The 27,673-nt window shown below is 43.7% G+C and overlaps 1 protein-coding gene across 1 annotated transcript in view; it reads left to right on the plus strand.

Moving 5' to 3' along the window:
* Nucleotides 1-27,673, plus strand: part of wwox (WW domain containing oxidoreductase) — a 126,603-nt gene that overhangs the window by 18,102 nt on the left and 80,828 nt on the right. Inside the window, exons 6-8 of the mRNA XM_041939201.1 lie at nucleotides 16,496-16,584; nucleotides 20,469-20,654; nucleotides 24,236-24,500. Of these exons, the coding sequence (XP_041795135.1) occupies nucleotides 16,496-16,584; nucleotides 20,469-20,654; nucleotides 24,236-24,500 (540 nt within the window). The remainder of the gene's footprint in view (nucleotides 1-16,495; nucleotides 16,585-20,468; nucleotides 20,655-24,235; nucleotides 24,501-27,673) is intronic.

Below are 27,673 nucleotides of genomic sequence, written 5' to 3' on the forward strand. Positions count from 1 at the left end.
TTAAGCAATCACTGGTCATTTCTTATATTTTTACTTAACTGTTGCTCACACATCATTTTTTTTTGCAAACCCTTCAAATAAGACGACATCTATTTGTAAAGGGGACTTTGTACAACCTAAAAGCTTGAAAGACCATTGTCACCGTCTGCTGAATCAAGCTTTTATGGCAGGAGAGTCTAAACGTTTGAATGGTACTGTATATGTTTAGAATTTAAATTTATTTGTATTCATTTCCCCATCAATATATCACATTTTGGTGCAAAACTTTGCAGATCATTCTTGGCTCTGTAGCTCTGTGGCTTTTGCTGATATGGCTGTGTCTCCAAGCCTTGTCTTGTGTGTATAGGACATCTTCTGCAGTCAGGTCTCATGGAATTGATATCAGTGAACCGCTCCAGGCATCCAAACAGTCCTGCCCCAGGCACAGCTATCATTATTTTGTGGGAAGGTGTGTGCATGTATGCACTTGTTTGTGTGTGCGTGTGCACGTATGTGCTGTATATGTGTGTGTTTGTATGTGCTTTGACACAGAGTTAACACTGGTTTACAGCTTAATCAGTCTGTGTAACTGAATGCATATTTATCAGAGAGAAAATTCATGCTCAAAGAATCAGACCCCAGTCCATACATCATTATCAAACACACGCACGCACGCATGCATGCAAGCACACACGCACACACACACACGCACACACACAGATCCACATTTCATTAGAGGGGCAGATTCAGGCAGCAGTAGATTAAAAACAACGTGTGTTTTTACAGGTCCATAAATCAAGCATGGGACGAGGGGGATTCATTTAGAGAACATCAGAGTTGTGGCGTAGTTGCCCTCACGTGACTAATGCTTAACTGCGATACTTTGATACACTGCCTTTTTATTAGTTTCATTCTCTCCTGCCCCATATCAGTGATTATCTCTCAGCTCACATTTGACTTGCAGAGTAGGCTAGATGTTGTGTTCATTTTAGGTGAACATTTCGATGATGAAGCAACCTCCTCATCTATTCAGTGATTAAGCCTACATATTGGCAAATGACTAGGCCTACACAACAATATTAGCAGCATAATGTTGCCTAATCTTACACAACTTTGTTACACAAGATTGATTTTGTGTACAAGATGGGAATAAATTGCTGTTTTACCATATTTTCAGGCCACGCGTGCTGTGTTTGGGTGGTAAAGCCAGGTCATAGTCTGGATTCTTTTCATCCTCGCCTGTGGGAATGGCAGCTGGAGAGCAGGGCTGTTAATCTGTTATTGCTATTTGGGCTGCTCATACTTTCAAAACAGTACCAGTGTTTTAATGGTGTGTGAAGCACTCCTATAAAATGTTGTGTTGATCACTGATGTTGGGGTATAAACGTGGAATCACACATGCACACCCACGCGTCCTACTTGAATGCAGAGTTCCTCTTAGGTTTACCTGTGTGATCATGTGTCTGCGTGTTTGTGAGTGTGTAATCCACAGTTCTCAGTGGTGTCTGTGTGTCAATGCTGGTCTCAGGCTAGAGAGCAGGTGTAATTTCCCCTGCACTAAAACCCCAACAAGTGGCACCAGGGGAGAGAGGAGCATATTACAGGTTCAAGCGGCTCGGCTCCCCTGGACCACGATCAGCTACAGGCTCTCCTGACCTGTGACCAGGCACGGTCCCTGTGTGTGTTGATGTGTATGTGTGTGTGTGTGTGGATGTGTGCATGTTGAGGGAGGCTCAGAGGTGTCGGAGCTGCCTCACTGTGTTTCTGTCATGGTGTAAAGCCTTTATTAGGGTACACACCAGTTTGGGGGGCCGCAGGGCAATATTATATCAGGTGTTCCAGTGGAGAAATGAGCGTGTGTGTGTGTTTACTGTACAACTTTTAGATAACCAGCTCTATATAGAGGCAGGTTAGAAGGTGAACAGGTTGGGTAAATCCATCAAATATCTGTAATAACACCTGCTGTAAACCAGTGAACACAGTTTGACCTCTAACCTCTAACTCCCTCAGTAACAGAACTATATGTAGAGACTACAGGGGCTCAGCCTATTAATTCTGCACAGGGCTGGATGATACGATGTCTCAAACTTCAGTTTGTCAGTTAACTTTTGAGTTTGCTTTAGTAATCTCCATATAAGAAAGTGAGTTTGGAGTTTTTTTTTTTAAGACTTTCCAACACTAAACACACACAGGCAAGAGTGTAAAGAACAAACAGTGCCTGTGTCTGTCCAAAAGTAAACTTCAGATATTACCATGTCCAGCCAACTATATGACTACCTGCAGTTGTAACCGAGGTCTATGACAAGCTACGTTATTTTGTGAGGTACCATCCGTCCTTTTCTGTGTTGAATTTGGAGACACTTCAATTACAGAAATATGCTTACTAGCAGTTGATTATGCATTGCTCTGCACTTGATTTGTTTAAGGTTGTCAAGACATTGAAGGAGTTGCCACAGCAATTTGCACTGCTTCACCTGTTAGTATGTGATTAGTATTTAAAATAATTTGCTTTCAAAATACATTTAAATTTAATGCATTTTTGTATATTCTTTGCTCTTTTAATTAGAGTATATATCAATAATAATAAGTGCTTTGTGTTTTGGTGCACACAACAACAACTTAACTTACATGTCTTCTATGGATCATGAACTGGTGAGGATGCTAATGTTTTGCTTGGGACATATAGATTTGGCCTCAGTTTGTTAGCACAATATCATATATGTAGCAATTGTCCTTTTAAAACGAGTCAGCTGGGAAAATGAAAAAGTCTGCAGAAGACGGCCTTTTCAACTGACTCATGTAGCTTATTTAGCTAGCTACAGCTAACAGAAGCGACTAGGAAGCTGCCGCTAACAGTTTCCATTTCAGACGACCAAATTGAAGGTTGCCAGTTTGAAGTTAGACATCTGCTTTTGTTTTGGCCAACTCTGTCAGACATCAATCTCACTGTTTTAGAAACTGATTTCAAATGGCACATCTGCCTGTTGCTATTGCGAATTGCATATGTGCCATGTGAGAACAGAAAGCTTGAGATTCGTAGGAAGGAGTGAGCATCATGACGAGGCATATTGGACTGAGTCAGAACAAAAGATTTATAAGTCCATTGGGATTTTAGAGAGCATTCGGAGAAGTGCAAAATGTCTGGAAAGATATTGGATCTCATTCAGCTCTACGTGATCGGACACTGATCTTCTTCTCCCTTGTCATTTGCCATGATGTTCTGTAATACACAGGGAGCTGCTACAGGACAGAGTAATTTGACAGACCTTTGTCATTCCTACAGGTCTGTCTGTGGCGGGAAACAGTGAACAGAGTTAATTGGTGCCTCTCATCTCTCCTCTGAAGGGCACTGCTGCCTATTAATACAGTGTCATGATAAATTAGCCCAAATAAAACCCTACACACAGCAATGACTGATGAGCTTATGTCTGCGTGAGTGTATGTTGGTGCATGTGCACTTGGATATTTCCTTGCGTGAGTCTGCCTCATTAATTCTTGGTAACCAAATCTCCATTAGGTTTAAATGAATGACCAAGACGAGCCAACTAGGGCAAGGAAGAGGACTGGACTGATGGGCAGAGGGGAGGAAAAATCATGAGAGATGAAGGGAGGGGTGCTGAGCATGGGTGAGGAGGGAGGTGGAAGGAGAACAGAGTGAATGGAGGTGGGGGTGGGGGGCAAGGATGCTCATCCATTACATCCCACAGCGGCCCAGGGGTCGGCTTCAGCAAGACTGATTCAGAGCGATCAGGTTTGGACTCCATCTCCCATAAATCCTGACATGTGACGTTGATGGATGCTGGCCATAAAGCCTCCCGCTCTGACATGCGGAGAGCAACATGGAGAACCATGGGAAAATGCGAGTGCTCCAGGTTAATGTCAACGAGGCCTGGGAGTGAAGAGGGGATGATGGAGAGAAAAAAAGACAGGGGACATGGAGAGATCAGAGGTGTGGAGAGGGGGGATTGAGAAGAATGAGCGGGCCGGGAGCACAATGTGAAAAAGCACAGAGTTTGTGGGGACACTTTAACAGAATTTACTGTGACATTGCAATGATTCAGCTGTCATCGTGTGGGCTTAAACCCATGTAGCTTGGAGTGCACTGAATAGCCCAACGCCCATTTGTAAGGGATGAAGACATCTAAATATCTTTCCTGACACACTTTGTAATTTATTTCCTCGCATCTCCAAAGGTTGATAATAAGCTGCATGGCTGTATCACAATGTTTGGAAAGAGTGTTTCTGTAGTGTAATTAACTGTGTGTGTCTTTTCATTTATTCTGTTATTGTATGCCTACATGGTGCTTGATGCATGACCAAGATGAATATAGCTCATTAAAAAGCCTTGTGATTATAATAGGGCCCAAATACAGGAACTGCCGACCTGGCTAGACAGGAAATGGAGACATGTGTACTTCCTCATTAACGGAGCCCCATTTGGGCCATAAAGCAACATCCCAATGCGCACAAAGAAAATGCCCTGATTAGGGGGGCGGAGGGGCATCGCTGCCCTAATGAAGGCTTCCCCCACAGTCATTTATGATATTGGTATGGGTGGTATGGTGACTAGGCCTATGGGATGAGCTGACTTACGGAGATATGGACGTGAGATAGCACATGCGGTGTGTTTGTATGGATGGGAGAGGTGAGAGGGCCGGGGGAATGCATATCCACAACTCATTTGCAGGAGTCAGTTTTACTAGGTTGCGGCTAATGGAGATGAGCTTGTATTAAGAGCCAGGGGAGACGCTAATTTTACATAAAACCAAGAGAGGTTTGTGTGTGTTTGTGTGTGTGTGTACGCACGCACGCACGCTTAGGTTGGGCTCACTTTATTCTGCCGGCTCACGGAAAGAACTCTCAAACGCTGACCATCCTTTCCCATGAAAGCTTCCTCTATCCAGCTGAAGACGAAATAACTGAGAGTGATGTCACTTATCATTATCATGTTTGCTCTTTTAATTTACATTTTAATGAACTGATATCTGATAAAAAACACTGTATTTGGTTTAATCTTGTGCAGAGAGAGAGACTTCTGCCCAGATTTTAATCTGCTCATTTTTTTTGTGCCTCAGTTGCTAAGAGTGCAAACTTTAATTCCGACTCTCTGACAAATTCATGCAAGTAATACAAAGTTTTTCTGCCACCTTTCAAAGGATTTTAGGGACACTACAGTGATTTTTAGGAGAGCTGGAATGCATTGACAGACTGTGTTTTGTTTTTGCGGCCTTGTGTAATAGCTATTATGTCGGCGAGATAATGGGACTTACATTGAATTTATAAGGCTGTATGTTCTGACCAGTGGTATTGTGCGTGCCCTCCACTCATTAGTGCGGTTCGTAAATAGCACAGCATTCCGACTTTGTCATTCTGGTGATATTGTTGGTACACTTTCCTCAATAAATTTTCAGTAAATTTAATCCTTAATATCTTTTGATTCAGATATAAGCAAGGATCTCATATTGAACTAAGTTTTGCGCTGAATTTGAAAAACTTTAGGTGGCGAAAATAAACACACACATAAATCTAGATTTTTAAGGCCTTGCACATGCCTCGGCCAATTCTTAGTATAAATGAATCCCCTCCCCACCGCTGTCTCCTCCTCCCTCAGATTCCTAATTTTTCCACTTTTTCTTGTCCCACCCTCCATCACTCCCCCCACCATTGCCACAGCAGCTACCTGAGGCCCTTGTGTCCACCTCATTCATCACCTAGGTTTGATTCCTCTGCTTCAAGAGAGGGATAGAGAGAGGGAGGGAGAGAGAGAGAGAGAAAGGAAGAAAGAGTTTAGGAGGAAGAGTAAAGAGTCATAACAAACCTTCCTCTGTTCTCTCTCCTTCCTCTCTACCTCCCTTCCTTCAGTGTGTGAGGAAGAGATGAATGCAGCCAGTGGAATTAATTGCACCCCGTTACTGAAGATCAGCAAGTTTGCACTGTTGGCGTGCTGATCTGCCATATGGCTGCCCACTAGGTGAACACTTTGATTAATGTTGCCCACTCCCCAGTTTTTTTCCCCTACTAATACTTGATTCTGATAGCTGAAACTCAGCTCCTCATTCTGAGTCTCTCCATCCTCGGTCCTTGCTCTCATCCAGTTTCCCTTTTGTTTCGTCTTTTCCTCTGCTCACCTGAGCCATCTGCGTTTGCAGCTTAAGTCTGGTTTCCGCTCTTGCCTGCTCTTTCGTTGTTGTTTTTCTTATAAGCTTTGCTTACAAAGCCTTTGTGTGACACAGTGTCGGTGGAGGCAGTGTGGAGTTTAGAGTATCAGTGAGATTATAGGAAGGAGAGGAGGAAGAAAGGCCAGAGTGCGTTTGTGTTAGAGAGAGATTTGGAGCTATGGGTACGCGTCCTTCGCACTTGATTAGGCCCCTGGTGTGTCGAGTGTTTCTCTATTAGCCTCCTCAGCCCCTCGCCTTCTACTGTGCACAGTGACTACTCTCTACCCCAGAGGTCTGGGATACACTCACAAATAAACAAACAGGTACAGACACACACACGGCATGCACACAGGCAGATTGGATGCTGTGCTGGGGTCTAGGCAGTAACAAGGAGCTGAACAGATGCTGGAGTCACAATATCAATAGGGCTGAGTGTAGGTAATAATACCTTAGCAGGGTTCAGCCATGAGACAGCGCTAACTAGAGAGGCAACTCTCAAGTGGAGCATTCACTATCTGCAAATCGCACCATGTAGCTGTGTGCACGTGTGTGCATGTTTGTGTTTGTGGGTGCACATACTCCCATTACATGCTAGAGAGAGCCTGCTCTTGCTGCAGGGGAGCAGTGGGATGGTGTCAGTGCCATCATCAACTCTGAGATAAAATGATCTCACCTAAGGTCACAAGTTCAAGTTTGTTTTCTTTTTTTCTCCTGCTATAATGAGGCAGCAACACAGAACACTATGCAGACATCTTGCTGGAACATCTATTACAATCACTCGGGTGCTTTGTTTTCCCTCTGTTTTATGGCCCGTTCCTGCTGCTCGTCTATTTTGGTCTTCCTCAGTCTTGTTAAGTGCTGCCATTCTCCTGTGTTTGGATGTGGCCCAGAGGGCCCTTAGCAGGACCAGGGGCTGGGAATGAGCTGCGAGCCCCAGCCAGGGGGTGCCCACGGTAGGCTGCCAGTCCCACTAAATCTCCCTGATTACCCGGGGTGGCTGTGGTGTGATGGGGGTGTTACCAAGGTGGTGGGCTCTCCAAAGAGGCTGATTGAGATGCAAATGGAGGCCATAACTCAGAGGTAATGCAGACCTGAGCACCCTTTGCCTTGTCCGTTCCTGTTCACCTCACTCTCTCATCGCTCCCCATTTACTCCAGCACAGGAGGAGGGACTGTTATTGTCTCAGAATAAAGTTGGATATTTATCATAGTGGAAGATAGGAATAGAGAAATAAGGGTGTGGGCCGAGGAGAATAAGAAGTATGAGTATGTAAATTGATTGTAGTTTTGATTGAGGTAAACATTATCCAGACTGCCAGACAAGTGCACATACGTCTGTGGTTGACCACACACACACACACACACACACACACACACACACACACACACACACACATCCACACACACAGACACACCTGAAGATACTCAAACTCTGTTTCTTAGAAAGAACAGATGGACACAATAAAGTGTGAGGGGCTTGGCTTGCCAGTGGAAAGGTGGAATGAACAGGGGAAGAGGAGGGGGAGGAGTAATTGCATAGTCCTTTGCTGAATTGTTCTGTGGATGCAAATTTAAATCCCTCCTATTATTTTAATAATCTGCCTTTTACTGCTTGTGCTCGGATCATTTGTTTGCAAACCAGGTTATTTGGAGAGGGAGGCTCGGGGGTAATTTCATGCTTTGGAGCATTTATATCTATAACTTAATGAGGAGAGGGCCTGTTGTTTCCTGGTAATACACTGCTAGAGGGGAGCAAACTTTTTATTCTCCGTTTAGGGTACTGTTAGAGGGCAATAATGTGGGATTACGCCGATGGAATTAAGGAGCAAACTGAGGAGAGACGTAATGCAGCTTTGGGCGATAGACCAAACTTAATACTGATGTTTCATTCAGGGTTTTCTAGGTTCATGGGATGTACCATAGGAGATGCGCCCTCCCATTTGCCCATTACAATAAGCTTACACATATTTCTTCAAAGATTTCTTCAGATTTACACATCCTCAGTCCCTAGGTGCCGCCTAATTGGGCCCATACTGTTTTTACTCCTATGCACACTTTCTTTCCTTTCTCAATTACCTGAACCTCTTAAAATGTTTATGCAACAGACAAACTGTCTGTGTCTGAGTTTATGAAATTCAGATCTGTCTCCTGGTTATTGTCACTCACTTGGTGCCAGGGCGGGCAGTCAGCCTCGTGGCCCGGCCCAACTCTATTTAACACAACCTTATTACATTTATCTGAGAGACCAAAGGAAGACTCGCTGTCTATGGAAAGCAGCGCACAGTCTTGTGAGTTGATCGGGATTGTTAATGTACTTACTTTCCGTCAGTGGAGCCAAAGATGTCGAGGGATGGAGTGATGAAGGGAGAAGTTGTCCTGTCCCGTCGTCCACCTCCTCTCCTTCTTTGCTTCCTCCTCGCTGCCGTTACTTCGCTTCTCCTTTCCCTTGTGAAGGACTCTTCCCTCAGTAAATTTAATCAGACTGCATGAATTAAAGCAATAACTCAATTTGTTTACAAGGCATCATTTATTCTGTCAGGCCAGCGCTCCGTTGACAATCTGTGGCTGGCTGACCCTCGACCTTTGCTTAGGTCACATGATGCATTTATTACGCTGTTCAACGCGAGTCTTTCAGGCTATTATCAGGCGACAAGGGGCTAAAGATGCATGATGAAAATCCTATTATTCAAATCTGTGTAACTCTGTAACAGAATGCAAAAACACATGACCTTATCAACAGACAGCGTAGATCATGTAAATAGTGTTTAAACAACAGCAGCTGGTGGTCATGAGCATGAAAATTATCCTCATATCTAATAACAATAATTATTATTTCATATCTGATAGTACCACTGTTAGACTTTTGCTTTCCCCCCTTTTATTTCCCCTTCTAAAACATGTGATCCCCTTCATTCATTTGCTCCTCTTGTAATGCTAGCTCACTATCACTGCTGTGTGATTTCATACCAGAGAAAACAAGAGACTTTATTCCAGAGAGAAGAGAAAAAAAGGCACCATTGCTCGTTTTTCCAGGCTAAACTACTGTGACAGTGGAAAATGGTAAGCAGTTTAGAATATTGCCAAACAAAAGAGCTTTTAATCAAAGTGCATACCAGACCCTGCGGAGTGTAGAACACTCCCTCATCAAAAGGCCTATTATACACTTACTCACATCAAAGGCCTCCATGTTTCTTAATTGCCAGATTCTTTTCTTATTCAATTATGTTATGCTTATGTTTTTATAAAGCTGATACAAAAGGAGCTCGGGTAACCAAATCAAAGGGGCTTAATTTATCATCTCTGTGCAGCGATGTGTGCTCACTACAGCAGCATACACATGTGTAAATGTGCGCTGTTCTGCGAGTGTGTTTGGTACTTTACCTCCGGATATATGGTACAAGGCACGAGTGTTTCGGGAGAAATTAAACAGTGTAAAACTAGCAGGTTTAGATAAAACAATCACATTAATGCCACACTTGAAAAGAACACATTATTTTGTACTTGAGAGTGATGAGCTTTGTTGCTGACGCCCCCAAATAGAAAGTTGTATGTAGAGGATAAGTGCACGGGGTCTAGAAGTTTTTCTCTGGCTTTATTGTTATCTAACCACAACATAATCAGCATCTAAGTCTACATGTGCCGTGCAGCCAGACTAAAGTCCCTGTGCAGAATTGCAAAATAAGCTGGGTGTAAATATGTAATTGCCAGTGCTTTTTCTGAGATCTGAAATATTAGGGAGCAATATGGATCGCATTAAAATCCTGGTTGTTAGGGGTATCGGTTACACTGAAGACATGCAGGAAAATGTGCACTGTCTGCGAATCTGGCGGAGATGGAGTGGGTGAGATGAGGGGGGAGATAGGAGCAGGAGAGGGTGAGGAAATGGAGAGGAAGAGAGACGGAGAGGAAGAGGAGAGTAAGATGAAAATCTCTTAATGTCTTTCTGAGAACATAGACACATTATTTAAATCTCCATCACTTTTTAATGTAAATCTGATCAGGCTCCGAGCTGGACGGAAGGAGCGGAGAAGTGAAGAAGAAACTGAGACACACACTCGCACGCGCTCACACACACACACACACACACACACACACACACACACACACACACACACACACACACAGATAGGCAGAAAGACACAGAGCAGGTTTATGAAATAATATTATTAGGATTGAAACTGGATGTTTCCCAATTCACTCTTTATCTGTTATAGAGCACAGAGGCACACAAAACACTTTAAAAACACTTCTGAAATGATATCAGCCTTTGCCTTAATGAAAGAACACTGGCTGGCTGTGGAATATCTTGTGTGTGTTCGTATGTATGGGTGCATGTGCAAGTTTGTATGTGCGTTGGTATGTGTGTGTTTGTGTGGAATCTGATATCTGCCTCAGGCCCCATGGCCCTGGTCTGTCTGCATCCGAAAAGCAAACTCTGCAATTATGATGACCGCCCTGTCCTTTTCATTTCCCATCTCTCTCTCTCTCTCTCTCTCTCTCTCTCTCTCTCTCTCTCTCTCTCTCTCTCTCTCTCTCTCTCTCTCTCTCTCTCTCTCTCTCTCTCTCTCTCTGTGTGTGTGTGTGTGTGTGTGTGTGTGTGTGTGTGTGTGTGTGTGTGTGTGTGTGTGTGTGTGTGTGTGTGTGTGTGTGTGTGTGTGTGTGTCGGGCTCTCACACTCTCTCTGTCTCCCTCTCTGTCTTTATTTTTCTCTCTCTGACCTGTCTGTCTCTCCTCTGAAAGGTAAAGAAATCCTCAATAACAAGACAGTAACAGGCTTGATTACGTCTGAAGCCACAATATTGTGTACATACTCACATTCACACTCTCCTTAAAATGTTCTGCTTTTGAAAAATTATTCCACTTTTTCTCAACTATCTTATTGTTGCTCAAACTGTTCTCTCACTTTATCAGACAAGGAGTTTTTACATGTGAGTGATTGTAATTGATATGTAACCACAGCTACACACCACGTGCGGTGAATAATAGTTTATTATTTATTATTATTATTATTATTATTATTTTTCCATGATAACTTTGAACATACAGTACTGTCAGTTTTTATTTCATTCTGTAAACATTTAATATAATAGATTTTAGGATTTACACTCTGCTATAGTATAGAATATTATATGTGGTGGTTGAAATTACTCAGTTACTACTGTACTTATAGTTTGCTTGAGTATTTCCATTTGACACTGTTGAGTTCTTCTACTCTACTACAGTTCAGAGACATACTGCCCTTTCTTATTTCACTAAATTTAATTGACAGTTAAAGTTAATAGTTACAATGCAGATGAACATTTTTAAAAAACCTATAATGAGCATATAAAATATAATGCATCACTATACAATAAATGACATTACACAGCATTATATAAAGTGCTTAAAATCGCTTTACCTCGACTAAGTATAACATAAAAATTCTGCTTACATCTTAATACATCAGAAATAATAATTCTATAATATAAAGTGTAATTGTAATTATCTAACACTGCTGTTTTGTCTGCATAATGAGTATTTTTACATTATTTAGAGTTCATATTGCTGCTAATACTTACTAATACATTTGCTTAAGTCCGTTTTTAATGGAGGAGTTGGAATGGAGTTTCTTTAAATATTATTTTGTGTTATTGCTTACTTTCACTAAACTGAAGAAAATAAATTAGGATAAAAATCACAGGTTATCTATGATTATTTCTTTTTCCTTCTTTGTGCTCAGTGTCTCTTTGCAGCCTCGACATGACTCCTTGTCAGGTTTGACTGAGCAATTAACTGATTGAAGTGCTTACTAATTAATGTGTTCCATTAATTACAGTCATTAATGCTGTGTTTACCAACATGGCCTGCAGTAGCCTTAGTACGTCACTGAATGGAAATGTCAGCAATTACTTAACCGAGGTCTGGCCTTGGAGTGTGCGTGTGTGCGTGTGTGCGTGTGTGCGTGTGTGTGTGTGTGTGTGTGTGAGGTGCCCCTGATGTCCGTGTTAAGAGTATCAGCACGTTTGTGCCTCATTCTCCATGTTTCTCATCTGGAAAATCATCCCATGTCCTTCCTTCACCTTTCCCATATCTGCCCCTGCAATTGCTTGATTTGTAACTTGATTTCAGGAAAGGGAAAACCTGTAGATTATCCAGCTTTCATTAGGGGGGAAAAACCCAGTCCGTGTCAGAGAAAGAAGAAATCAATTTAATACAGACTTAACTGGAGGAAATTGCATATTCTGCCTGTATGTGCTGAACAGGCACTTTCTCTTCCTCACCAGAGACCTGCCTCCCTATTAATTGCAGTGTGTGTGCTCGTCAGTGAGTGGATGTGTACGTGCGCGTGCATTTGTTTGTTTGTGTGTGTTTGTCATGTGTAGAGTGTGTGTATTTGTGTGTTCAGTACTTGAATGCATGTTTGAGTCTCTTTGTCTGTGTGTGGAGGTCAATTCTCAGACCCGTGGTAGGGCGCCCAGCCAGATGTGTCTGTTTCTTTATTTGCGGCGTGCATGTGCGTTCGCCGCACGTGGTGTGTGTCCATATTTCTTTGTTGGTGTGTGGCGCGTGCATAAGCACAAGCGCATGTGACTTAGCCAGGTGGAGAGGAAATTGGTTGGTATTTATGAACAAACGTCATAATTGTGACAGGATGATGTACGACCAGAACATTCACGGCCCTCCCACCCCCGTTCCTTTTCTCTTTTTCTTTTTGCTAAAAATATATATGTCTGTGATAAAATACAGTCTTAAAAGCTGATGACCAATTTAGTGTGGCGTGTTGTGGACAAGGTCATACAGATCTGGGTTCCTCTGCGTTCCTCCCTCCGAGGCCTGTTCTAATCTACAGAGCAAGAAGAGGGGCTCAAAGTCATTTCTCTAATTGCTTTTATAAGGTGCCCTTTTCACATGGTGTCTTCTCTGCTCATTCACTTTCACCACCATTACAACACCTTAGCTCCGCACCTGCTGGTTAAAATAAGCTCATATACTGTAATACTGCTCCTGCTTTATAGTTAAATCAGGTATCTCATATGCAGAGGGAGCAATTGAAACCACATCCAACTATGGAAGTAGTGCACTTTTTCGTCTTCCCTTCCCTTCCTTCTCGATGCCTGTGGTGTTAACCGGGGTCTGCAGGGTAAGTGCTTTGTATATATGGGGGTACTTTTGATTTCTTAAGTGTTGTCCCTGCATTGGTGATCTATAAGGGGAACTGAGGTGGTGAGGGGGCAGCATGAGGTGAAGGAAGATGGAAACAGGGGTTAAAGTGTGAGAGGGAAGGCTGAGGAGGATAAGGGGAGAGGGGGGATGAGATTGAGCCTAGTGCATTAAGACAGTGTATTATTTGGCGGTTCCACTTGCTTGCGTCCATTAGGGGTGGCTGCTATGCTATTAAAGGGGTCAGCGAAGTGTGTGTACCTGTGTGTGCGTGTGTGAGTATGCCTACATGTGTGTGTTTTAAGAGTTAGTAGAGTGGTCCAGTGTCTTATTGAACAGGATGGGGCTCCCCTGCTCTAATACCTCTTCATTTTATTGGATTGGATGGCCCCAGTTATAATTGTATTAGGGCTCTTCCCCCCTCCATCCCCCACTCTGTCTCCATCTTTCTCCACAGCAGTGACCACGTCACTCCCCAACACACGTGGAAAACACCAGGAGAGACGAGGAGAACCTCTACAGAGGCCAACTTCCTCCACTCACACAGACAAAGCCGCACTTTTTCTCTTCCTTTCCTCTTAGTGAAAGTTGTAAAGGTTGTCATGTTACAGACGGCTGTTCTCTTGGGTTGACGGCTGAATGTGGGGGGTGGGAGGTGGCGGCAGGAGTTGGAGGGCCGAGGGATCTGATGCCCATGTTATCATCGTGGTGACCTTGCTGATTTCTTTCCCCGATCGTGTGGCTCTTTTGCGGATGCGCAGTCATGTAGATGGACGTGCAGTTGGTTTCTAGTGTTCCCCTGTTCAAGCTGTAAGAAGCGTATTTACACGTGTGTTTTGTTCACAATTAGCCTTTTGCATTTAGATGGAGCGATAGGTTGTGTGTAGCTGGGGGCGGTAAGCTCTGTCACCCCGAGCCGAGCTCTGCGGTGTTGCACACTCAGCGATTACTCCGGAGTTAACCAGAGAGGCTTCGCTGCCTCTCACTTTTCCTTCGTCCTTGAAGAGACCAGGAGTTGTCAGGGTCCTCATAAAAACCCTGAACGATTGCGTCTGTGCGTTCTTCCTCTCTTTTTCTACCCCTTTTTTCCTCTTCTCCTTCCAAAACCTGGCCATCTGTCTAATTGTTCACCTCCATCGCTTTAATGCTTTTTACATGCTTTTTCCCCCCTCTTTCCAGGCAATAAACTTTATTTTCTTCGCAAGACTTCAATCTGCAGGGGGAGGGTAGGCGGGCAGGCTGCTCACCTTCTCTCTGCTGGATTTGCTCCAGTGGCCCCCCTTCAACCCCCCTCTATGCTCCCTCTGGTCTCCCATTACTCCAGCTCTCCTTCCTCACCCCCTCCTTCTCTAGAGAAGGGGATATGTGTTCGTCAAGCTGACACCTGCTCTCATCTTCTCTGCTGGTCATACGCACATGGAGGGCTACCCTGTTGAGGAGGCCTTAGACTGACCTGTTAATGATCACACCGCTGCCTGCTCTGACCTTGTTTGGAATAATGTCTCTTTTTTTCTTTCCTCCAAATTCAATTCCCCATTTCATAAGAGCAACTGAAAGCTTACTGTAAACTCTTCACGTTATATCACTCATTCAAATACTCCGAATGCTTGGTGACCAGCTGACCCCTTTTTGCTTGACCTGCAGTTCTGTGTATGTATGCTGTGCAAGAGTGGCTAGGAGTGTGAATGCTGCACATACAAGTCATTAAATTAGACAGTTGTCTCCTCTCACCTGTGATTACTGCTGTGTGCAGATCATATAAGCAGGTACCCTATAATCATATCTATAATAGCCATAATCAGCCCTTTAATGCTTTGTAATAGCATCCATATAATGGTATAGAGTAGCATCAAGAGAATAATTCAGGCATAGATAATGGTGTGATAGCGTGGTTTTACCCTTGAGTCACAACATTGAATTTGTTGTGTGTGAATGTGTGTGTGCGTGTGCCTGTGTATGCATGTATAAATATGCCCAGGGGCAGTTAAGGTGTCTGTAAAATGCCTGAAGAATCACATTTCCATCAGAAGGCGCTCTTAACCCTTTCTTGTTTTCTTTGTGCTCACTGCTCCATGGAGCGTCCTTGCTGCGAGTGCCGTGTACACTTGGCTCTGCAGAGACAGGCACACAGAGGGAAAGGCATTCCCATATGATGCCCACAGACTGGAGATCAGATCTGTGGGAAAGTCTGACACGGGAGCAGAACGCTGAATGCTCTTCCGGAGTGTAACGTGAGCTGACAACATTCCTCAGGGATGGTGGGCAGGATGAAAGGGAGAGGTGGCATCGGGAATACCTGGCGCTGCTGAACACAGAGCACAGCTGGGAGCCCTGGGAGCAATATCTCACTCCTTTTCCCTCTCCAGCATGAGGGATAAGTCTAATGGACCGTTAGTCTGAACAGAACATGCTGCACCTCCGTTCACGCTGCACGCACCCGTACACCAAGGTCCTGTGTGAGCTCATATGTTGTAGGGAGATTGAACCTGGATTGTCTTGTTGAGAGGGCCTGTACTGATAAAGATGTAGAGAAAGGCAAGAAGGGGGTGAGAGAAGAAGTCTAAACTGACACACTTTGGTTGTGTGCTGTCAGAAAAGTGATATGCTCCTTTAGGCCAGCCTGCGTGTCTGCTGAGGCCTTCGCCCCGCAGCACAATGCTACAGTGGGATGGAGAGGATGATGAATATTTAGCCTGTCTTCGTCGGTGTGTAAATGCAGCTATGCATTCACTTCTTAAGTCATTTATCTTTCTCTTCTCCTCTCCTATCCTCACCCTGTCTACCAACATATGGTGTAAGATGAGCCACACATACATACACGCACATGCAAGGAGATGCTTTCAAACGCTATGGAGTTCTTCAGGAGGCTTTAGACAGGACTGTGACTGTTTAGCAAATTTGCCTTGAATGGCTTCACATACTGTATATCTATAACATCCTTTATCCTTTAAGAACCTCCATCCACACAAAACAACCTTTAACTCAGAATAAAAGGAAGAAGCCTCGAGAAGAGCAATAGAGGAGTAATCCTTCTTCTAGGACTTACAGGCATCTCTACTATTCACACCGGGTTACTTTTATTTTTATTGTGGACTTTTCGATAAGTGTTTCTTATTGCTAAAGGTGATGATAACAGTGGCAGTTTGCAAAAACCATAAATAACGCTGGTGACGGTGTTGCTTTATTACATTTGTATTTTTGTGTTTCCTGTCTCTGCAGCACAAAGCAAGAGTAGAAGCCATGATGTGTGACCTGGCCTCTCTCCGCAGTGTTAGAGAGTTTGCAGACTCTTTCAAGGCCAAGAAACTGTGAGTATAAACTAAATTATTCATTTTTTTCTGAATTTCCTGTTTCTCCTGATATGTTTTTTTTTGCCACTCTACAGATTATTTACCTGCAGCACATGAACAAGACAACAAATCATGACTAAATTTTTGCTTTTGGAGCTTTTTTCTTTCTTCTTGGTCAAAAACAGAGAAAGAAAGGGAAACACAGGAATAAAGAAACAAATAAGTAAAAAGAAATGAGGTCTAAACGGGGTCTGTCAGTCAGGCCGATCACTGTATTCATCGCTGTTACTTCCTGCACACACTACACTTAAAGGACACCCAAACTGTTTCTGATGGACACCATATGGACAAGGCCCCAGGAGTGAGTGTGTGTATTTGTGTCGATTTGCTTGACATTGGTGGAACAGACTACCAGACTTTGTGGCACTTATTTTGTTGTGGTCAGCTTTTACGGCGTGCGTTTTGCGTCCTGTGGTCTGTCGCACAGTTGCTATTTTGGGGTCGTGTATTCTGTCATCCATACTGCTCATCCACCCTCAGGTCTCTTGGCGATGTGTGTGTGTGTGTGTGTGTGTGTGTGTGTGTGTGTGTGTGTGTGTGGGTGTGTGTGTGTGTGTGTGTGTGTGAGTGTCAGGGGAGCCCCTTGGGGAGAGGCAGGGCAGTCATTGCCCGTAGCAGCCCCGGGGCAGGGTATGGCCATCCAGGACACGTGTCTTGGGTCACAGCCAAACCTGACAGTGGCTTCCCTGTCCAATAGTTCCCTTCTGTCTCTTACATGTGTCCCTCCCATCCACACTGAAGTATACTGACCTGCCTTTAACCCTACTGTCCCCTGAATTCCTCTCCTGGTTTTTGTATATTGCATTTCACTTTTTGTGATTTGTTTATCTGCCTCTCTCTCTCTCTCTTTCTCCCTCCCTCATGTTGTCTCTCAGTCTTCCCCTGTCTGTGTCGCTCGCTCTCTCCACCTCAGTATTTTGGCAAGGTTGTATTTCTTCATTAGCTGTGCTGTTGGGGGGAGGGGGGGAAGTGGGGAAGTCCCAGGGGACGTCAGAGTACATTAATTCTCATCAGAAGGCGAACAGAGCAGAGTGGAGGCTGGGAGCTCTGAGCTGTGAATGGCACTGGGCAGCTGTCTGAGTCTACCACCACTCTATTACTGCACGTATGTCTTCAGGCATAACACACACACACACACACACACACACACACACACACACACACACACACAACACTCATGTGCATGTGCATACATGCCCACAGACAATTCTGTGTCGCGTACACGCACAGTTCTGTAAACACACAGAGACAAACACACACCCGTACACACATGCACAATAATGCTGCTGCAGCGTGTCATTGACAGGTGAAATGTAATCAGAGTCTTTTTCTTTTCCTTCTCTCGTTTCTCACTCCCTTGCTTTTAAGTGCTTTAGTCAGTGGCTTTCACGCTGCTTTGTGTTCCATTGACCCCGATTCTGCTTTAATTGCCTGTCCTTTGAAATGAAATTACCTGGATATTGATATTGTTGAATGCAGTGCAATTTCATCGGGATGTAATTGATGGAGGACAGCGTTGACAGAATGCCCCTAATACAATTTCTACTGAATGGTCCGTAATTAACACATGTAATTTGTTTTCACTTGTGATTTTTTTTTAAACTGCATTTATCCTGCTGTAATTTCAAGCATATTATGGTTAGTAGGTGGTCTGTGCAGATACATGCAAGCCAGATCACATTAGACATCTATTCTTCCAGTCCATTGCATTATGGAGACCCTGAGACTCTCAAATTGTTGTGTGTCTTTGCACACATCACAGGTAGGCAGTTCTGGTGTGTGAGTTTGAATATGGATCAGGATGAGTGGTGCGCACATATCTATATGCCAGTGCCAGTTGCCAATAAAGTGCAGTGTTAATGACCAGTGGTCTGAGCCCAGCTCACACAGGCAATCTCTTCCTGCTGGCCCCCATTATCATAGAGGTCAGGGGTCATACCCAGGGGGGTTATTTAAAGTAAATATATAAACTGATGTCTCCCTGTTTGGTAGTTAACACCCTCGTTTGACCAGCGCTGAGATTGCACAGTGCACACAATGTTGTGTGAGGTCTTAATGTGGAAAGAGGGACTGTGGTACGCGGCAATAGGCCTATTAAAGACATTCATTAGACCTGCGCTTATGAGAGAGGGACTAACTGGTGGGCAGTTGAATTAACAGGCCTTTTACATTACAAGCAGACTCACCAGAGGCCCGTTTGAGCTGCGTTGGGGAAATCGCTTGACTGGCCAGAGAAAAGTTGTTTATTGGAGTTTTTGATCACAAATTAGTGATGTACTTTGAGTGACACGCTGAGTTTTTTATGCTGCCTTTTACCGTGTAAGGTCACAAAAACAAGACTCAAGCCAAATTTAAATCCTGAGAGGTGGAACTGATGTAAGGCGTCAGCGAAGGTGAAGGTTTGAAAAGTTAGGTCAAGAGTTCATGCCTGTGGTGTTTTTGTGCAGCCCCTGGACAGTACGCTGGTGACAGACCCAAGAGTTTTGCTTTGTGTAGCACAATGTTGCTGTACTTCACACTCTATTAGACAGGGGAACACTGGGCCAAAACCAACCAATACGTTTTGTCTGCCTTTAAGCTGAGAGCAATTTCAAAGCAGAACTTGACATCACTGGTGGTGTTTTACTTCTGTGTCTTGTTCTATCAGATTTAAATGCAGGTCACACAGGTGATTTATTTACAGATGTTTTTTTTCTTCCAAGCCATCAAGTTAGACTTCCTTACATTTTTTGTATCTTGGATGAAAATTTGAGTATCTGGCTGCTAGTAGGTGCTCTGTTGATAATGTGCTTAGGTCTGCGTTCTTTAAGTTGACTTGTGACTAGGTTTGTGCTCTTTAATGAACCTTGTGTGTTTGGAGGCCTGAAGGTGATCGTACAGTACACTCCTATGTAATAGCATGGGATGGCTCATTATAGAAAGGCATAACAATTCACGCATTAATTTTCCAGCATCCAGTTTTTAATTAATCCAGTAGGCAGTCTTAAACACAGGGTACACAAATTGCCTTCGGCCCCATAATTAATTCTAATGGAAGAAATTAAAAATTGGTGGGGTGTGTTTGGATTGTTCGGCTGTGTTACTGTGGTTTCGAGCTCGCTGGAGCGACGCTGTCACCGACAAGGATCTCTCGCTGCCCTGACCAATCCAGCAATCTCCAGTCAATGGCATGCGAGCGTTACTCGCTCGCCCACGCTAAGTCTGCAGGAATGGAAATGCATTGCGTGTCAGTGTGTGCTAAAGCATTTCTTTTTCTTTTTCTTCTTTTTTTTTTTTTTACTGGGCCCTTAATAAAGTCAGTCGTTTTTTTTATGTCATGACTTGTGTGTGTGTGTGTGTGTGTGTGTATCTCCTTTGATCGGCACTCCTCTGCTCAGCCCCTTCCCAGTCGATGTGTTCGTGGGTTTGGTTACTCAGAGTAGTTACACACAGAGCCTGTATCAACACCCATTACTTCCACCACTCGCGTGTGTTGAAACGGTTTGAGATTGCTTTTCAATGTGTTGTTGCTCTTGGATTCCCGCCAGCTGTATTCAGTATCTACAGTACCTGACGAGCCATGGGGAGTTGCACTGGAAACCTCTGTATCATATCAGCATTACTGATGCTCTGTCTCAGTAGACCTCTAAAGTCTGCCACTCTCTGGAATAAGACACCCTGTTTCCTCTCTTCCTTAGCTCCTCACCATTTCATTCTCTTTTTTTATTTCTGCTCTCTGTCTCATCTTACCTTTTCTTGAGCCTGATAATGTATGAAAAGCCCATTTTTATACAGTGGTGTCTTTGTTTTCACTTATAATCAATAGACAATCAAACATGTTTTATTTTCTGCCCCCACCATAGACCCCTGCACATTCTGGTATGTAATGCAGCAGTGTGCACTCAGCCCTGGAGCTTGACGGAGGATGGCCTGGAGTCCACCTTCCAAATCTGCCATCTGGGTCACTTCCTGCTTGTCCAGTGCCTACAGGATGTGCTGCGTTGCTCGGCCCCCGCCCGTGTTGTGGTGGTATCCTCTGAGTCCCACAGGTAAAGCCAATAAACTAGGCATGTAAAAAAAAGTGGAAATTTATTTTAAAAGGTTGACTAGTTTGTTATTAGTGCATCTGCATGGTCTCGGGAGAAGTCTATGAAGATGAGGCACATATTGTAGGATTTTTTTGGCCTGTTTCAATAAAATATAAACATGACCTGTTCGTTCTTTGAGACAAAATGCGAATCATCCTAATTTGTTAGTAATGTTGAATGTGCAAAGAAAAATATTTTTTCACCAACTTTGTATATTTACACATTTAATAAACTTAAATGTGGCCTGTGGAAAGTTCTTGTAAACAAATACGCTATCTGGTAACGTTCAGTGTTGCTAACAAAACTCCCTGTCTGTATCCTTGAGGTCTAAGAAACATTTTGAATGCATTTCCTTCCTCACAAACCATTAGCAAAGGAGAGAAACAAAACTGCTCCATAGCGCTATTAAAGGTAAAAAAAAAAACATTCAACTCCTGACGAACTTGTTTTATACAACACCTCTGAAAAACCTGATACCACCAGACAAATTCCAAGATGTAAATATCTGATCCTGAGCCACATTCTATGTTGTTCTCTAAAGTATCTTTAGTTACCTCTGTACCTCTAACTGTGTGGGTTTGGAGATTTTTTGCTGATAGTGATGCATGTTTGACAAAACATTTGACAAAAAGAATTGTTAAGGCTCGGCTGTTAAGTACCAAATATTAAACCCTCACTATTTGCAATGATTTATTTTCCTGTATTTGAGATAAGCTGCCTCTGGAAACCATAGACAGACATGACCGAAGCTAAGCTTGGACAAATTCCTGAACAATTACACAGTGCACCCTTCAAGGCAAACCTGTAGACTGGCTTGAGTTTACTTGACCATTTTATTTTGAAATTCTTAGTGATAGAAATCATTTCACCTAGTTCACCCTCCAGTCAACTCGTCTAGTCCATTAACACAGTAAACTCATTTTTTGAAATGTAGCTACAGTATTCATGTTATCACTGCTTTTTGACAGTAAAGGAGGTGATGACAGGTTAACATTTTGATGACACTCACGTTCTTCTAATGTACCTTCCACCAATGTGGGAATATGAATGTTCCACACAGGTTGCAATAATCGAAATCACTGCCCCCCTGGCAGAATGCAGTGCTCTGAATGTGAGCACAATGCTGTTGGTTGCCCTATATTCCCAATATTCACACAGTTAAGCCATGTTTAAGTCACACTGATATAGTTTAAGCAGTAATGTCACATAACTACCCTGCCTAGTCCAACTACTCTTCAACTCCAGTCATTCAGTTACAGCCTCTTCATTGGCCAGTTTTCACGACAAACTCAGATCAGTCTTGATGCATATTGTCAAACATGACAGCCTCACTCACTGAAAACTCATTTCCCTCCACACGCTGTCACTACGAATTAAACGTATCATCAACATGATGGATGGACTTCTCAGCTAAATTTCACTTTGATCAAGTATCTGCTCCTTTCTGTGTGACCCCCTGACTCAGCCCCTTTCTCTCTGCCTTTCCCTGCCTGCCATTGTTTTCCAAGTCCTATCTGTTTGTCAAACAGCTCCACTCCGCAGGCGTCTGTTTTTCCTGTCATACAGTAGACAAGCATGATGTCTTGCAGTGATCTGTGAGCCCAAGCCCTGAGCCATGTGTTTCAGAGCCAGTGGGTGTGTGGTGTATGTGTGTGTGGTTTATGTGTGTGTGTGTGTGTGTGTGTGTGTGTGTGTGTGTGTGTGTGTGTGTGTGTGTGTCAGACATTGATCCTGGCTTCAGTGAGTCAGACGGCCAGGCAGAGTGATTGATTGGAGCTCGGCAGAGTGACCTGAGACAAGGAGAACATACGCAGAGTTATTCTAGCAGATCAAACAGCAGCACTGTTATAGGGCCCCTCGTATGAGTTATGTTATACAGACTGCCATGCATGAGAGGACGGGAGCAGCGGAGGGGATGGTTTGACACTCAGATTCACTTGGGGTCACACTGCTATTGCATGCTGCAGGAAAAGTAAGAGGAATAGAGAGTAGGAAAAGCTTATTGAAAGAAATCATGTCATGAAGGGAGTATTGACAACATTTGATTGATGCAAGACTTGCCTACACAGTAAGAACAGTGAGTTCATACAAGTTTTGGTGGTGGAAAGACCGCTACAGGAACAGGCAAAATGTGCACCATGTATACATGTCGCAAGGACAAGATGGTCAGGTGTTCTCTTCAGTCTTTGCCCTACAGCTCCCTCTCTCCTTTCCCTGCCTTCCCAACACTTACACTCACCTTTCCTTCTCTCCTCTACAAGCAGCGGTGGCTTTAACCCCTTCAAAGAGGGCTTAGGCGGGACCAGAGAGAGTCAGTTACACACTGACACAGACTAGAGGGAGGGGAAGAAGGAGTGGAAATAGACAATATCTCATATTACATCTTCCATTCTGTCCACCTCATTCCAGACCTATATTACATCTATTGAAGTCGCTCCCTTTTTTGTTTGTGTTATTTTCAGTTTCCGCTGATTTCCCGTTTATTCACTTAGCCTCCCCTCACAGGCAGCGTGTGACCCCTGACCTGGCAGCATATTGTATTCCCTAATCCCCTTGTTCGCTGGTAAAGCATTGACCTATACGGGACAGAGGTGGGAGAGATGGACACGCGGGTAATGGCTGGACACTTTATCTGTTTCCACCACAGGGGCTTATTGTGGAATTGGCCCAATACAGGTTTGCTTTGCCCTAGTACTGCATTAGATCAGGTCAAACAAGGGGAGATAATATCCTTAATGACATTACCTCTGATGGATCTAAGATGCAGCTCTGACTCTGTACTTTAATGTACAGAGAAAGTGTATTTATTAACCAAAATCTCCATGTAAGTTCATGTGAATCATCTGGCAGGGTAAATAATTTGTTGCAATATCACTGTAAACCCCCATTCATTCATTGATTCATTCATTGTAACGAGGCACAGCCTTCAGTGCAGCATGTGAAAACATTTTGAAAAAAAAATCCCCAAAAAACTACATTTGGTGCTCAGGCCATTGATTTATCAACCTCTACTTGCTAAAGTAGTTATGAAGTTGCAGCACATGAAATGAAAAGCCTGCAGATGTTGTAATTTAGCCAAGCAAGGATGTTGCGGGAGGCGACAGTAAACAAGAGGCAGCGAGCTTGTAAAATCACAACAAGGAAACCAGGTGACATTTTGATTGGTTGTTTTCTAATGACTGGATTAATATGTAGGATGTGTTCCACCGGTTTGGAGCCCGTCTCTCTCACACACATGCACACACTTACACACACACACACAGGACACACTGGGAGTGTAGTTTTTCGTGTATTGTGATGTTTTTGTGTGACTGCATAATAACACAACTAGTAGTGTAATGTTTAAGGGGCCTTGTCAAACATCTGGAGTTTAACAGCTCTGTCGCAGGCAATTAAAGAACATCATGTCACGTCTTTGATTTGTATGTAGCCAGCACCACACATCTGTCAGTAGAAAGCAGACACACACACGCACACCCACACACACACACACGCACACACACGCACACTTTAACTTAGCTTGTTCTTGGACTATATTTCAGGTTCACAGACCTGTTAGACTCATGTGGCAAAGTGGACTTAGCCCTGCTGTCTCCCGCAAAGAAGGAGTACTGGTCCATGCTGGCTTACAATCGGGCCAAACTCTGTAACATCCTCTTCAGCAACGAGCTCCACCGACGCCTCTCACCTCACGGCGTCACCTCCAACGCAGTGCACCCTGGGAACATGATGTACACCTCCATTCACCGGAGCTGGTGGCTGATGACCTTTCTCTTCACACTGGCCAGACCTTTCACCAAGTCTATGGTAAGTGAGAAAACAATTCTGAAAATGTTAAATAACCTCGTGACTGCACTAAGTGTCGGACCAAACAGCCAGCAGAGTGGCCTGGTTAACATTTGTTAGTTATATATTTGTCTTGGCACGTTCCTGGATGAGAGGAGAGGAAAAAGGATGGAGAGGGGGTTGATCTGCTGACTGCTGAGGGCTCAGGGAGAGAGTCTGAGTTTCACAGATAGAGAGATATTCTGTGGTTTGTTTTCCTCTTCCTCCTGTCACTGTTTTTTTAACTGCGAGAGGTGGTTCCCTATCCTCTTGCAGGGGTAGGTGATATTCCAGATCCTGTGTACCGCGACTATTAGGTTACAGTAAATGCAGTGCACAAACTCAAGTCTGTACTCACATGCAGTCATGACCTCTAGAGTACTAAGATAATAAGCTCTTTGTCAAATATGTTTTTGCCATATACTCGTTCCCATCAGGAGAACGTATTACCAGATATTTTCAGAAGCATTATCTTAAATTCTGGGTAATATAGGCAGGCTGACTGAAGACCTGTCTGAGAGCAGAGATACAGTTAAGACATTATGTCCTTACAGGCTGTCTTTAAGAGATGCAAAGAGAGGAGGCCAGGTGCCATGCCGCAGGGACCAGTGCATTTTATCTGTTTACAAGTTTCATTTTGAGCAACAATAAAAACCTGATCCACTCAGAGACTTGACACTCCACTGTGATGGTGATGGTGTTGGGAGTTATTGTGCCCCTGTGACCGTGGCAGCTGTGTTTTTGGGTCAACAGCTCCTGGTAAGGTCTCTCTTGGCAAACGGGCCCCAGGTAAGGGGCTTGGGACATGGCTTTGTATCTCTGGTGGGGAAGGAGCAGGAGTTGCAGGAGACAAGCTGTATCAAATATGCGTAGTTCTTCTACATGCAGTTCTGGCTGAGCAGCACTGGTTTGGAGGTTTCCTCTGATTTGAGTGAGGCCTCTATTCATTTGTGTTCATCTGAAAAGATCTTTAGAGTATCCAGCTTTCTTGTAGTCCCTGGTTGCGGTCCCATGGAGAGTCTGGGGACTCTACTACCTTTGGAGAGGGGCGACTGGGAGGAACAGTCTGCCTGATTTGAACCTGACTGGTGTTTTGTTATTGGACTTGTGCCAGTCACACACTGTCCATAATGAACGTCATGTTGTAAGTGTAGCACCAAAACTGAATTGGCAAAATTGATGATCAGCTTCATCAGCTGTAGTTGTATCATTTGATTGTATATCTTGATCAAGAGAGAACTGCTAACGACAACGTGGGATATTGTCATTTGGTGGAAGGAGGGTTTTTAGGAGCTCTTCAGAGGATGCAGAGCCTGTCTCACTGGTGGAATGGACTGGAAGGTGTGCTCCAGTTATTGGGTACCTCGCCTAGTCCCATGCTGCTGCTGAGCCCCCTTGGGAAAGAACAGAGGCGGTGGCCTATTGTAAAACCTCAGATTAAGGAGGAACTTTGCGTATTCCATTGTAGTCGTGGAACAGTGGACCAGCTTGCTTACTGAAGGAGTCATTGGAGGTTATCTATCCACACAACATCTTTTTGATGTATTAGGAAAAGGCTTATGGCCATGTCCCCTGGGATGTCTTGTGGGAATATGGGATGCTAAGACCAGTGCTGTTTTGTGAATAGAATTTCTAGGTTCAGCTGGGAATAGGAGGTATCAATTTTGGTGATTCGGCATTGCATGTCTTTTGTCTTTTTTCTGGTGATGTAATTTCTGTTGACTACTGTGACCTTACACAATTTGCAAAAATTAGCCTTTTTGTACTTCAATTTATAATAAAAAAGAAATGCACACCAAGGGTTGTAGTGAGGTGTTGATCACTGGAAGCGGTGTTGCACAGTCTGGCTCCATATACATTTCTGTTTTATGAAGATGGCCTTTTGGCTCTCAGGCCTTCTTTGTACTTCACTTGTCACATCCTTAAGATTTTTTGCCCAAATCTGGACATATAGTTGAAGTTGGTGAAGTATTACATCTACAATAACTATTGCTGTCAGTGACATTCAGTTAGATCATAAATATAAGACTGCTTACTGCTAAAGTTTCCTCTCAAGGCAATAACCTCTATAGTGCGGCTCAGAGTGGCAACTGTGTAAGTGCGTGAGGATGCATCTGCATGGAGGAGTCCAATAAATCACTGCATGAAGTGTTCATAGCATGTGTGTGTGCCTATAAGGTGATGTTAGGTGCCTGAGGTTAACATCCTCTCACACTTTGGGTATGAACGATAAAATCCTCACTGTGATTAATTTTGGTCTAAGTTGTGTCCTCTGCTCTGCAACGTTTTTCAATTGATAGCAGCACTTTACCCTTTAGGCTCTATAGTCTCCTAATATATGCTTTAGTTTGACTATTACATCTTTCCATTAGCTGCTCTTCATACTTTATCAATTTAGTATTTGCACTGAAGGGAAAATGTGATGTGTTGAAAGGCAGCGTGCTGGAGTTTTAGTGAAGCGTCATTCTGATCCATCATGTCTGACAGACACAAGGCCTCAGGCCATCATTTGTCTCTCCTCCTTCTGACATACGATGAGAGATGAGAGGAACTGCTCCTCAGCACCTTTCACAAAATGGCAAGCTGAACATTTCCTCAATTTGACTATTTCTGTCACAAAACACTCTTCCCCTTCCCCTCCCTCTTTACCTTGTGTAGCATTTCTCTTAGCTCTTAGCACTTCTTCTGTCTTGTTTCAATCTTCAAACCCGGTCTGCGTCGATTTTCGTACCAAAATTTGTTAAACATGCTTTTTAATCAGATGATTTGGAAGTGCACCCTTGATTGGATGACACTTCTGTGTTCTTTGTGTGTCTAAGGAAAGGGTGTTAATGTTTTGGATGCGAGCACACAGATGCAATTAGCAGAGCGGTTTCTCCCCCAGAATGAGGCTATGGCTTTTCTACACGTGGTTAATTAAATGTAGTGTAGATGTTAGTAAATATTAAAGGACAAAGGTAGAGCTAGTAATTAAATTCTGGTGTGCTGACACAGCAATTAGCCAAAACCCATGTCTGATAAAGGCCACACACAGACACACACAGAGGCACACCCTTAAGCTGAGCATTTGCTCTTATTTAAATCTGGGGTTGATAAGGCCCCTGAAAGTGTATCCTCTTTAAAATCCCACTCCTCACTCCTTCTGCCCCCACATT

This window comes from Chelmon rostratus, chromosome 6, assembly GCF_017976325.1.
Source record: "Chelmon rostratus isolate fCheRos1 chromosome 6, fCheRos1.pri, whole genome shotgun sequence".
Taxonomy (NCBI): Eukaryota; Metazoa; Chordata; class Actinopteri; order Chaetodontiformes; family Chaetodontidae; genus Chelmon; species Chelmon rostratus.